Below are 14656 nucleotides of genomic sequence, written 5' to 3' on the forward strand. Positions count from 1 at the left end.
AAAGGGGAGGGAGCTCTGGGTATCATACCATGGGGGAGAAGAGCTGTGTGCCCTTTACATCATGCCCGCATTACTTACAGCAACACAGTTTACCTGTACATTTGGTAAATTTAAAATAAAGAGTGGTTGGCCAACCATTCTTTACTAAGATCCTGTCCCTTTAATACACGGTCAGCACTTATGAAACAGGGAAGAGCATCACCTCTAATACAGTGCCAAAGGTTTATTGTGATATTAAAGCCTTATATGTTCTTGTAATTCTTATACCTGTATTTGAAGTTCTTTTCCATTTTGTATGATAACCAAGTTGTGTAAGCTTTAATGTTCTTGTACATTACTGCTAAATATTTACAGATATATATATAGTACTTCTGTTTTGTATAATTAGCTGTATGTTGCTGTCCATCTATACTGCTTTGCTACTTCTACAAATCTTTAGGGTGCAACAAATGATCAATTGATATCAATATTTATGGCAGTGTCACTATCATTGGAGGCACTCCAGTGTTGGGAGGGACGGGATTGAGCTTGGCTGTACTGCCTCCACAGTCAACTAACCTGCTAGCATTTCCCTCTCCAAGCCTCACAAATAAGGAATGGCTGTTTAAGTGCAATACGAGACATCACTGCCAGTCAGGCCAAATGTCAAGATGGGCCAACATATTCAGAACATGAGAAGGTGGATGGGGGTGGGGGAGACAGGAGAAAGTTTTGCAAAGAAAGTGGGGCTTGTTGCACCCTAATGGAAGTAAAGGATAAATGTGTTAGCGCTAAGGCACAATGTAACATCCTTGGCCTACAATGTTGCTTCTCTGGAAAGCTGAAACTTTACTGGATATGTTGGATTTTAAACATGATTCTGCTATCGTTGATTAAACCTCTGAGAATTGATTTCTAACGTTTCCTTCAGCACATGAGCTTGTTTTCAGCACTTTACATCCACAGGAGTTATCAGAACAGAATACACATGCACAGTCTGCTTCATATTCCATCACCTTTGTTCTCCAAATGTTCAGCCCGTTTCCCGTGTCCCAAAGATATTGGTTCCTGCCTGCAGCGTACTTGCATGGTCACTATCCAGTACCTTGCCCAAGTGGCCATCCTTTTTGTGTGAAGCTGGCTGCTGCCCCCAGGCTACTTGGACGCTCTTGGCAAAACAGCTAAGTTCTGGCCTTGCTCATAGTCCATAAGTGTGCCAGCCTGGAGACAAACCATGGGGTGGTCTTCCCCTCTTAAAGTAGGAACATTAACACTGATTTTGACACTCTGTCAAAGATTGTCAGTTCAGTACATAACATGCATTGAACTTGGGGTCCTTCCTATTCATTGATTTCACCAGCTGAACTGTCGGGAGTGCCCAAGACCTATTTTGTTGGTTTGATATAAGATTTCTCTAATTCTAAATTCTTCTAACTATATGGAAATCTTAGGTTTCCTATTTTGGGTGTAAATCAGATATTTCCAAATAGCGGCAAGCACAGAAATGAGGAACAAAGTCTCCACAATCCATGTACAGAAATGACTAAAAGCTATAGTGGACAGCTAAAAACAAGAATAAAGTCACCAAGTTATAGCCTTTATCTCCAAGGACTGACATGGAAATGTAAGGCTCATGCTACAGTTCAATCAAGTTTTAGTTAGCTCCATTTGTGGGCAGTACGGTGGCACAGTAGTTAGCACTGCTGCCTCACAGCTCCAGAAACCTAGGTTCGATTCTTGGCTTGGGTCACTGTCTATGTGAAGTTCGCACATTCTCCCCGTGTTTGTATGGGTTTCCTCCGGGTGCTCCGGTTTTCTCCCACAGTCCAAAGATGTGTGGGTTAGGTGGATTGGCCATGCTAAATTGTCCCTTAATGTCTTGGGATGTGTAGGTTAGAGGGATTAGCAGGGTAAATATGTGAGGTTGCAGGGATAGGGCCTAGGTGGGATTGTTGTCAGTGTAGACTCAATGGGCTGAATGGCTGCTCCTGCACTGTAGGGTTTCTATGATGATCTGGACTATTGTACAGTATTCAGTTCTGGGTACTGCACCAGAGGAACAATATTTTGGCTTCAGGGAGAATGCAGTTTAGATTCACCAGAATGATGGAGGTGCTAAAAGGGTTAAAGAGCCGAGAAGGTCTAACCGAGGTGTTTAACATGCTCAGATGGAGAGAAATTATTTCCTTTGGTGAGGGGGTTGCAGGGGAGGTGGGAGGTGAAATTAGGGGACAGAGAGTTCCAGAAGAACAGGGGCATAAAGTTAAAATTAGAGCTCGGCTGTTCAGGAGCGATGAGGAGAAAGCATTCCTTTGCACAAAAGGTAGCGGAGTGGAAATCTGGAACCGTCTTTCTCAAAAAGAGTTGAGGCAAGGTCAATTGAAAATCTCAAAATTGAGATTTTTTTTGATAAGTCAAATGATCCGGAGTGTGGAACCAAGGTGGGTGGATGGAGTTAAGATACAAATCAGTGATATCTGAGTGGCTGGTGGAAGAAGCTGGAAGGACTGAATGGCCTTCGCCTGTTCCTTTGTCAATACGGTTGTAGCTAATGAGCCCAAATCACTCCCAGCCTAACCCAAATACCAGGTGTAAATCTGTAATGAGTCGCCGTGTCACATCTGTTCCTGTGCCTATGTTTTAAACACTCCTGGGCCACAGCTGCACTATTAGATGGAGTGCACGTGTTTGCGCTTACAGAATGGAGGCCTTCCTCAAAGAGTGAGCTCAATGATCTCTGCACGTTCAAAGATAATTGGGATAACAGACTCTTACCACATTTACCTTGGCCACATTTTTATGCAAAATGTTTGCAGGGTAATTTTTCACACATTATCTCTGGCGGAGCATGTTGTAGAACCCATTTGATTTGGAACCCGTTGATTTCACACGGATCAAAATCTGGCAAGTTTCCGTACTGGGCCTGGCTACCATCTAGGTGGAGAAGACAAAAATTGGCTTTATGTTTATCTTCCAATTTTTCTTCCAATTTCCTCCTCTTCCACTTCCTCCATGTTCATTCAGCTAAGATATCACGCTGTCAGCACATTCAGCAACGATGATGACCATCACTGCTAGGCCCAGACCCGGGTTATATATTGGCATACTTCACATCACAGCTAGGTCCAGCTATCATGCAGGGATTTCTGATAACAATGGGGATCAGGAATTCTGGCCAGATCTCCTCCCCTCTTAACCCAAAAAGGCTAAGGCACTTGGTGGTACGATTAACTCACTTGGTGCAGAAAGTGAGAGACTACCTGGACTGGTAGAGCTACCGAATGTGGAGCAGTGATGTTTTGCTCTCCGGTAAGTTTTTCAAACAATCCTTAAATGCAGAACAAAATGTAATTGTAACCAAATCAACTGAGAATTCTCTCACAAGCTGGTAAAATGCAAAGTGCAAGCCAGAATTGCGTGTAAATAGTCCAGTTAATCCCAATCACAGCTTCAAATGAGACCTTGTCAAGTAGAAAACATTATTTGAATTTTAGATGACTAAAAATAGTTTCTGTCAATCATAAATCAAGATGAAGAAGAATTTCACTTAATCATGTCACTTTGAGTAATGATCAGCAATTTGCATACTTTTAAATCCTCTTTGCTCAGAATAGCATCTTAGCCCCTGTTTAGTTCAGAGTTGATGACTCCCCCTCCCCCAAAAGCTGGTTATTTTCTTTTCTGTCTTATTAATGCATCCTCCTCCTTCAGTGGTTTATTAAATCATAGGCCTTACCTGTGAATAAGGTTCCCAATGGAACTCCTCTCTCCATGCCACCTTTCCAAACCCCAGTGGGAGTTACAGCAACTTTGCAGGAAGATGTGGTGAAGGGAGAAAGGAAGGACTGGCGGTGAAATAAAAGAAAGGATGGGTGGAGAGAAATCTGGCGAGGAGGAAAGAAAATCCGCACTTTTGTTCTCCCAGTTCTTGCTTTAGGACAGTGCCTCTTTAATCACTGAAACCAAGTACGGTGAGTTGACTGAGGCTCATTAAACTAAAGATCTACTAATCAGACTCGAGATGCCCAGGGTTGTCGAGGAGCCAACACCCAATATTCTACAATGCCTGTTTTTGTACAAGTGAGGAATTTTGTGTCACTGGTGGGATCAGTTTTGCATTACACCCAATGTAAATGTAGATCAGAAAGGAATGAATTATATCTGAAGTGTGGGCTGAGGGACAAGGAAAGAAGGAAAGGAGACCACTGAATTGTTGAGAATAAAGGGGTGATGGGAGCTAAATTCAAGTCATGAACTCTTTCAAGTTTGGGTTTATTTGCACTCTGCACTCCTACCAGCAACACACATATCAATCCCGAACCAACTCGAAGCTCAAGTTTAGCTGTTCAGTGTTTTCTGACATCTAAGCATCCTGACATTCCAATTGGATGTAATAGAAATAGTCAGTTGGGCAGCTCACCACGATTATGATCAGAATTGTACTCAACAGTTCTAATGCTCTGCCACTGGGTGTCAGCAGCAAATCAAGTATTCGGGAAGTGTGTTCAGTCTCTTGAAGTTGTCTGTCTGCTGGCTCTCAGGGTTCTACGTGAGATAAATTGGGGCAGTCGCACTCCACTTCAGTTTATATATAAAACCTGGCACCAATGTGCCACTTTTTTAAAAAAAAGGAATAAGACATCCATTTCTTTATACAATCCATCTGTACATGTAGACTGCGGTTTACTAGCTTAGAATATTCAAAAGTGCTTGAAGGCCACGAAGTACTTTTGAAGTGTGCCACAGCGGCAGTTTGAAAATTGAAATTCAGTCATTAAAAAAAGAAATCTGGAAATAAAAATCTATTTATCAGTAAAAGTGCCAGTTGGAAAAATCCCAACTGGTTAATTGATGTCTTTAGGAAAAGAAACCTGCTGTCCTTGACTAGCCTGGCCTGGACCTGACCCTGGACTGGACTACCGCCCCCCAACGCCACCCGCCCCCCCCCCCCCCCCCCGCCCACACACACACACACACACACCCCCCTCTGGTGGTGTGTTTCCAAGCAGCCGAGGCTGCTGATGGGATCTTCTGGTCCTGCTGGCCTATGGCGTTCAGTCTGACCAGCCGGTCCCGCCACCGGGGGCTTGTCTTCAGCAGGACCAGAAGATCCCGCTGGCAGGAACGACTGGAGAATCCCATCTTCTGTTCCCACGCCAAAGGGATTAACTCAGTTGCGTCAAAACTGCTTACAGTGGTTCAGTTTGAGAAGGCAACTCACCACTATCTTTCTTGGGTAAAGTTTCAGCTTCAGCCCTTCCAGGCATTTACACGAGGGGCACGCACTTTGTAAACTTGGTCTGCACTTGTATTTGTTAATATGTAGGTCGAAATTCTCCCATCTCGCCTGCTGGGGAATCGTAGTGGACGAGACAGAGCAATGAGCTCAGGCAGGAATTTCCGGTCTTCGGATGCGCGTGGTCAGAGAATCCCACTCAGTCAAGTGCATCTTGGATAGGAATAGATAAATCGATGTTCCTGATTATCCACTGACATCTGTGGATTATAAAATGTATGGTAAAGAGACAGGCCATTTGTACCAAACTGGTCCATGCCAACCAAAAAGCCCATCTAAGCTAACCCCATTTGCCTGCATTTGGCCTGTATCCCTTCCTATCTGTCCAAATGCCTTTTAAATGTTGCCAATGTCCCTGCCTCAACCACTTCCTCCAACAGCCCATTCCACATATGTACCATCCTCTGTGTAAAAAACAGTTGCTCCTCAGGTTCCCATCAATTCTTTCCCCTTTTAGCTTAAACCTACTGCCTTTACTTCTTAAGTTTCCCAACTCGGGGAAAAAAGACTGAGCGCGTTCACCCTATCCATGCCTCTCATGATCTTATACACCACTATAAGATCACCTCTCAGTCTCTTCCTCTCCAAAGAAAAAAGTCCTAGCCTGTCCAATCTCTCCTTATAACTCAGTCCCTTGAGTACTGGCAACATCTTGTAAATCTATTGGAGAGGATTAGGTCTGGTTATGTCATCGAGTCATAGAGGTTTACAGCTGCCCTTTTTTTTAAAACCCCTAAGCTAAGTAGTTGAACAGGTTTAATTTTTGTAAGTGTTATTGGTCACCTGGCCCAGTCACTAATGGCTGATGAGTCCCTCTTGAACACTACCCCAATATCAGTTTACACTTACAGGAGTGAAGTAGCAGAAATTGAACTGTACTCATTTGACCCAGTGAATTCTGTTCTTAATGTTCTAGTATTATTTCCTCAACTGTGCTTAAAGACTTCCTCAAGAACTTTTTTTGTGAGTGCAATTATTGGTCACTTTACATTTCCTTTCTCTGTCACCTTCAATACTGAATTCCAATTTAGGGTGTTAAATTGGTTTTACCTGATTTTTGAGAATTATGCAGTTGTTCAGTGACTAAAGATTTAATGTGTGACTGGGAGTATGAACAGAGCCCTGGCTATTGAAGTTAAGCAGACCCACTTGATACGTATATATGAATACACAAATTGGGTGCAGGAGTAGGCCACTTGGCCCCTCGAGCCTGCTGCACCCTCAATAGGATCATGGCTGATCTGACTGTAACTTCAACCCCACGTTCCTGCACACCCCTGATAACCTTTCACTCCTTGTTAATCGAGAATTTATCTAGCTCTGCCTTAAAAAGATCCAAAGACTGCTTCCACTGCCTTTTGAGGAAGAAAAATTCTCCTCATCTCTGGTCTTAAATGGGAGACTCCTTATTTTAAAACAGTGACCCCTAATTCTAGATTCTCCAACAAGCAGAAACATCCTTTCCACATCTGCACTATATGGTGGTATTATCGCTAAACTGTTAATCCAGAAACTCAGCTAATGTTCTGGGGACCTGGGTTCAAATCCCACCATGGCAGATGGTGCAATTTGAATTCAATAAGAAAAACCATTGTCGATTGTCAGAAACACCCATTTGGTTCACTAATGTCCTTCAGGGAAAGAAATCTTCTGTCCTTACCTGGTCAGGCCTACATTATCTACAACAGTGTGGTTCACTCTTAACTGTCCTCCAAGGGCAATTAGGGATGGGCAATAAATGCTGGTCAGCCAGCAACACCCATATCTCATAAGTAAATAAAAAAAAACACTATCAATACCCCTCAGGATCTTAAAGGTTTTGATCAAATTGTGAGTTTTGATCACTCAGACTTGATGTTCCTCCAATGCTCCACATGACTGTTCTTAATTCAGTTCTTGCCTTTTTTCCACTTCCTCAAAGTGAGGGTGGGGATGCAGTATCACAAGGTAGCTCCTTTTTGCAGAATCACAAGTGTGTAAACCACAACAGTCAGAGTGGTCAGCTGGCTGAACTTAGAAAGAGTCAAGGCTGGGGCCAATCCTGTTCCCCCCAGAGCATCCACAGCATCAATCACTGTGATTTCACCCCATGCTTACTGAGGCCAATCATTGTACTTTACTGGTGCCCTGGCTGAGGTCAACTAACTGAGCATAAGAGTGGGAATTGGAAGCTGATTTTTTTTTTACTAAGTTGCATGGCTTAAGGTTTCATCAAATATTGAGTCTATTAGGAGAACCAATAATGTTTCTATTCATTAGAAGTATTTTTTTCCTTCTGCTCATGTCTCTGTCTTGCATTCCCATCCCTCTATCTGCTTGGTGTTCATGAATATGTGCTGTCCCTTCCTAGAATTGGTGACCCAGCAAAAATCAATTGAAAACCAACGTTTTGATTGGTGAATACACTTGAGTTGGCATTAATGAGTCCTGGTATTGGACTGATGATGATTTTAGTCTCATCAGGTGATCTGGACATTAACACATTGCTTTTTGTGCTGTACACAAATTAGCAATTACACTTCAAAAGGTACATTATTAGCTGTAAAGAGCTTTGGTTATGAACTTCTCAATTACAAATGCCAGTTTTCCTAATTGTGGATGGCCAAAATTGATGAAGGCGACTCGTCTTGTTAAGGTTTGATGGTAACCAAGCTTGCTATGGGTTCTGTTTCTGAAAAAAAACTGCGGCTGAGACATTTTGCGACACGTTTTCAGAGTACTGTGGTTACCTTTGGTCCTTCGGAATGAATTACTGGGCTAACATTTCTTTCTACTCCTCATGGGGGAAAGAGTTATCTTTGGTTGGAAAGGTCCAACCAAAGGGATCCAGGGAGACTTGCACAGAATCTCTTTGCAGAATGGTAGAGGAGTCTTCCTGAACATCAGCCACTGCTCAGTCAGACCAGCATTCAGGCCTTCTCAACTGCCTGTGGAGCACCACAGTGTGGGTTAGCAAGGATTGTGTTCGTCTTTTTCTCTTCCCTGTTACTAATGCTGCTTTTAGATGTTCCCTCCTATTAAAAAAAACTGGGCTGGTTGTCCAGGAATTATGCGCGCCTGACAACAGACCGACCTTGCTGTTTCTTCTGACTGTTTTCATTTATTTCTTCTGCATTCTTTAATGGAAAATGTAGGTCTCTGGAAAGGTAAGGTGGCAACTGAAAGTCTGGCATGCTTTGAGTAACACTGAATGACTTGAATGCCCCCTCCCCCTTGCAGCATTTTGCTTAACCTTTCTCCGTCATGGAATGAGCTCAATACAAACTCTCTTCATTTCAGAACAATTCCATTTCCTTTCCCACTTGCATATAACTCACCTGCTGATCTCACCTCTTGCTAACTAACAGCCAACTGGCACCATCCCTTTTCCAGCCCAAAGGTCCCCAGATGTATCCTTGAATCCCCCTGACTAATATTTACTTCTACTTTGCATCTTAGATGACCGTCAGTGGTGGTTCCAAGTGGCCCAGCAGGACAACAAGGAACCCCTTGGGTCTAGTTACAATCTGAATGGAAACGTTGGTCAGAGACACAACTGTTAAACAGTATAATGTGTGGTCACGGTCGTAGGTTAACCCTGGGCTAGAAAAGGGCATTCAAAACGCCATTCCTTGTTTGATAAATGCTGCCATCCTTTCCTAGATATTGAAACATGTCACTCCATGAGCTGCTCACTTTCATTTTCATGATTCCTTCCTCCTTTGAAATGTCTTGAATTGTAATTGTAACCCACTGATTGTAAATGGAGTGAGTTCTGTGATTTGTCAAATTGGATTATGTATGGCAACCCTTCGCACTTAAGATGTCAAGTAATATAATGGAGTACACCATTAGAACGGCTTCCCACTTCATTCCAATGATTGAGCATAGATTTGCGAATACCCATATTGATCCTCCTGTAAGTTAAGTAGCTTTTTGCATTGCGCTGTGTTCACATTTTCAAACTTGCACCTTATTGAATGTCATCCTCCTTTTCAGTGACACTGAGGACCATAAACCACTTAAAGGCAGCCGGACGCCTTCGGATGGGACAGTTAAGAAAGGAGTGAGCGATGACAGCTTGGTTGACTATGGCGAAGGTGGGGAAGGGCAGTTCAACGAAGATGGTTCTTTTATTGGACAGTATAGCGGAAAGAAGGAGAAAGAAGCAGTGGAGGGCAATGAAAGCTCTGAGGCCCCATCCCCGGTCAATGCCATGAACTCCTTTGTCTAACATGGGGGCAAAACGTGGGATCATTCAATGCCCCATGCACCAATAAATCGTAGAGTTTATCCATTCACACTTATCTCCTGACTTGTCATTACATGCACGTTAAGAAATAAAGGAATGATGAGAAGCGAGTGCCGAAAGGTCCTGAATGTCTAGATGAACAAAACCAGTAACAGAAGAGAAAAACCTAATGTGAGCATTCAGGAATGCTGCTGAGCAGAGAGGGATTGCGATTTATTGTCTACTAATCCGGAACAGAAGTTCATCTCCTGTGTATATAGAGTTGGACTTGGCACGCTATTTGTTGGGTTCACTTCTTCGTATCCTATTGGTTTGCGCTAACATAGTGCATGAGAACAATGTGTATCTCACTGCCACCTAAGATAGATGAGTGTATGCTGTGATGACAGTGGTCTGTATAATTTTTGTTTATAAAGTGCACAGTGCAGTGACTGAAAATGAATCTCGTTTTGTCGTCAGTGTTCAATTGGTATCCTAGAGCTCACCAGTGTCAGTGAGACATTGTCTCGAAGATGGTAATGACCCTTCTTCGTTGAATGTGTGACAACTGTTCGTGTCTTTTTTTTTGCAGGACAGTAAAAATAAATGTGGGGGCTGATTGTATTGAATCCCAGTGCAAGGTTTGAAGTGGGATGTGTTGGGATGGGGATTGAGCCCCTTGTTTGTACCATAACATTGTCGTTCCTGTTCTTTCAGTAAGAAAACAAGAGGAAATGTTTTATCCAATTAGGCTGAAAAGTTCATGTATCAGCACACTGGCAGGCACAAATCTCACACTTACCGAAATGAGCACACTTAACCCCTCAAAGCCTTATACACACGTTTTTTGTAAATTAAACCTCGCGACATGTTACATAGAGATTTTAACACAACAGCACAGCACTCAGCAGTTTAATACAGTGCCTGTTGGTCTCTTCTCCATGTTATTACTGTTAGACTTACAGCCTTTTAAGATCCAAATAGAAGAACCAGGATAGATGTGGCCTCTCTTAACCTAAACATTTTTTTTTTCTTTTTCCTCTAACTGATTTGGACTAACCAGATTCAAATCCTTTGAAAAGAAAATGCTAAATGAGAAACACAAGGGGTAAAATGAATTGGGATTATAAGCTCTTGTTTGCAAGAATGTTATTTGTTTTACCATTGTTCTTTTTTCATAACTTGCATCAAGTTTAATTAAGCTTTTTTTTGTTCTCGTTGTAGATATTGTGTTGTGTTTTGTAAATATGCTTTGACTTGTTGTCGACGCCCTCTGGCTTCTAGCTTGCTCCAGTGCAGCTTGGGTTGTAATGTATGTGTGAACTGATATATTGCCGATCGAGTGTGTTGGATTGTCCTGGGGTATTCAGACATTGCTGCAAGGAACACTGGAGTAAAAATCATGTTTGGGGGGGTGGGGGGGTGGTTCACACTAAAACAACATTTTTCTTCATTTTCTTTGGATGCTTTTAGTTGGTTAGTTTAAAAAATAATTGGAGGTGGGGAGAAAAAAATGGCTGTTTCACTGGGTGGGGCAATTTGAGGCTAAGGATCGCGTGATGAAATCTCTGGCAACTCATCCATCCAACTAGAGTTGGCAACTATATTTATTGAAAGGGTTTTTTTTTCTCTCGCTGTATTTTATGCTGCCAATTTGTAAAAGCTACAAACTCACTGGTTGTGACAGTAATCTGTTTTCAACTAACCAGGACATCTCACTTCCAACATTTCTGTGTGCCCTTCCAGCAACAGTTTACTGTGCAGGCAAGGCTATTTTTTTTACACCTCATTCGAAATTAGCAGCTAGTCGCAAGATGCCTCTTTAGAAGTCAGTTCTTTGGGGGCCATTAATTTGCTTTGCTCTCGCGTGATTTACTTAAGAGCCAGAGAACAGGCCATGGGACTTTTTTTTAAAATATTTTGTTCAACTTGCCATTGGGTTTTTCCTTGGAAAGAGTTGTCAATGGGGCTGGTGGAACAAAGTTAATTTTGAGCGTGGGTGACATGGATGTGAGATTTCTTTTTGCATGAGAAAGTGTGCAGTCAGACAGAAAGGTTTCTGCTTTACCTCGCTGTTCTGTAAGGCCGTTTAAGAGCTTACTGATTTTGTATCAGGATAAAGGAAACAAATGGGAAAATAAATGTGCTTTAGACTTTACCCACTTAGCTTTTTTTTATTTGTTCCTGAGATGAGTAAAGCTTGCATTGTTTCATGGGTCTAAAAATAAGTTGTGTTTCTGTAGCACTATTGATGACCTCTGCACACGCCAAAGCACATTACGATCAATGAAGTACTTTTTAAAAAGGGACTAAGGAACTTAGATATTTAACAGCAAGGGTAGGCCATTCAGCCCTCAAACCTGCTGCACTGTTCAACTAGTTCTGGCTGATGATCTGCCTCCGCCATTTTCCTGCACTATCCCTATATCCCTTCAATATCTTTAATTTCTAGCGATCTATCAATTTCTGTCTTGAATATACTCAAAGATTGAACCTCCAGAGCTCTCTGGGCTTGGGAATTCCAAAGATTTGCCAACCTCTGAGTAAAGAAATCCCACCCCACCTCAGTCCAAAAATCTTAGCTCTTATTCTAAGACTGTGGTTCTAGACCTTCTTCAGCTGCATCCACCCTGTCAATAATTTTGTCTGCTTCAATGAGATCATCTCTCATTCTTCTCAACTCTAGAGAATCCAGGCCCAGTTTCCTCAATCTCTCCTCATAAGATAATCCAGGCCTTCCCAGGAATCGGAACTTCACTGCACTCTCTCTGCATCCATCCTTAAGTAAAGAGACCAAAAATGTACACATTACCCCAGATATGGTATCACCAAGGCTTTATACAACTATAGCAAGACTTCTTTAGTCCTGTACTCAAATCCTTATGTAATAAAGGTGAACCTACAATTTGCCTCTCTAATTGCTTGTTGCACCTGTATTTATTGTGACTTATGAACAAGGATACCCTAGTTCCTTCGGGCATCACCTCTTCCCAATCTCTCGCATTTAAAAGTACTCTATATTTCTGTTTTTTCTATCAAAGTGGTTAACATCACATCTTTCCATGTTATAGTCTATCTGTCCTGTTTTTATCCACTCGCTTAAGCTGTCTGTGTCACCTTGAAGCATCTTTGCATCCCCCTCACAAATTGCATTCCCACCAAGTTTTGTGTCATCAGCAAACTTGGGAAATATTACATTTGGTTCTCACACCTAAATCATTGAATACAGATTGTGAATATCTGCAGCCTAACCACTGATCATTGCAGGACCCCAATAGTCACAGCCAGCCATCCTGAAAATTATCCATTTATTCCTACTCTCTTATTTTGTCAGTTGACCAAGCCTCAATCCAAGTCAGTATGTTAGCCCAATCCCATGTGCTTTAATTTTACTTACTAAAGGTCAGAAGTCCCATTCTTGTGTGGGAAGTTATTGAAAGCCTTTTGAATATCCAAGTACACCTCTCCATTGGTCCTTCCTTATTTATTCTGCCAGTTGCATCAAAAACTGCAACAGGTTTGTCAAACAGATTTCCTTGAAAAAATCCACATTGACTCTGCCCAATCATACCATTAATTTCTCAGTATCCAGTTATCACACCCTTTATAATTCTAGCATTTCCCTTGATGTTAGGCTAACAGGCCTGTAATTCCCAGTTAGCTCTCCCTTTCCCTCACTTTCTGAATTGTAGCCATTGTTCTTTCTAGTAGCCCCTGCAGAGAATTTTCTATTCAAATAATTAATTAAGTAAGAGGTAGTGGAGTGTATTGCTGTGCACTGTATCTTCTGCTAGCGCAAGATGGTGTTCTGGGCATGTGCACTGTTTCACACTGGTGCAGCACGGTGGCACAGTGGTTAGCACTGTTGCCTCACAGCGCTAGGGACCTGGGTTTGATTCCCAGTTTGGGTCACAGTGTGTGCGGAGTCTGCACATCCTCCCCGTGTCTGTATGAGTTTCCTCCATCTGCTCCGGTTTCCTCCTATAGTCCAAAAGCTACTCTGGTTAGGTGCATTAGCCACGCTAAGTTCTCCCTCAGTGTAACCCGAACAGGCACCAGAGTGTGGTGACTAGGGGATTTTCACAGTAACTTCATTGCACTGTGAATGAAGTCTACACACACAGTAATTTGCTGACATTACTGTGCTCTCTGTGCATGAGCAATTGAGGGCTGTACAGCATTGGTGACATCAGAAGGATCATGCAAGTGTGAATTTCAAATTTCATTTGATCTGGGGAGTGTGATGGTAGGTACAGAGTCCACAGGGAGTATTGGGCTGTATTTATGGGGGACCGCATCTGCTCCTCCTCACCCCATCCCCTCCCTCCTCTCCCTATGCAAATCTCCAGTCAATTCTTCCTTGTGTAATGGCTATTCTGCCGCCATATGCTTTCACTAGGCTTAATGGAGTTTTCACAGGGAAACGCAACAACTTACTATCATCCCATGTTCCGAAGGTAGCCCTGCAATTATTCCTTGTAAAAGTGCATTTTTCAACCAGCCATATGAATTCCGGTTACAAGCAGCTGTGATTCATTCCAGCATGGGAGGGAGAGTGCAGTGTCTTCCTTAAGTCTGTGTCTTTTCTTTCTGTATGCTATAATTTAAAGAACCCACAGTCAATGAGTACAAATGAACACCATTTCACATTTCTTTCCATGTGTCCATTAAAAGGTCACAGTGTGTGATTGTTTCAGTAGTGCCATCTTTGGTCTTGGCAACTTCCAACTTGGACACTCCCTATAGAGCAATATGCTGGAACTGCACACGCTAGGAGATTGCCCAGCATTGGCAGGAAGCACAGCCATTGCTGTGATGCCTCCTTTATATTTATGATTCAGACACTGAGTCTTTAAGTATTCCTTGGACTACTCTGGGTGAGCACAATCACATACTGGGGTTCGAATCAATCATAGAACTGTTACAGTGCAGAAGAGGTCATTCGGGCCATCGTGCCTGCACTGACGCTACAACTGAATATCTTCCCCAGGCCCTCTCTCCCTCCCCACTGTAACCCCACACATTTACCATGGCTAATCCATTTAACCCATACATTTGGGGACACTTAAGGGGCAATTTAGCATGGCCAATCCACCTAACTTGCACATCTTTGGACTGTGGGAGGAAACTGGAGCACCTGGAGGAAACCCACAAAGAGGGGGGAGAAAATG

General features: G+C 42.6%; 1 protein-coding gene across 30 annotated transcripts in view; it reads left to right on the forward strand.

Moving 5' to 3' along the window:
- nrcama (neuronal cell adhesion molecule a) overlaps window positions 1-11643 on the forward strand; it is a 379563-nt gene extending 367920 nt beyond the window's left edge. For all 30 annotated transcript variants that reach the window (XM_080190688.1, XM_080190703.1, XM_080190698.1 and 27 more), the window contains one exon: window positions 9254-11643. In XM_080190688.1, coding sequence (XP_080046814.1) covers window positions 9254-9488 — 235 coding nt within the window. In that variant the 3' untranslated portion in view covers window positions 9489-11643. The remainder of the gene's footprint in view (window positions 1-9253) is intronic.
- Window positions 11644-14656: the final 3013 nt, after the last annotated feature.

The sequence above is a fragment of the Carcharhinus amblyrhynchos genome, chromosome 6, assembly GCF_965287045.1.
Source record: "Carcharhinus amblyrhynchos chromosome 6, sCarAmb.v2.hapA, whole genome shotgun sequence".
Classification (NCBI taxonomy): domain Eukaryota; kingdom Metazoa; phylum Chordata; class Chondrichthyes; order Carcharhiniformes; family Carcharhinidae; genus Carcharhinus; species Carcharhinus amblyrhynchos.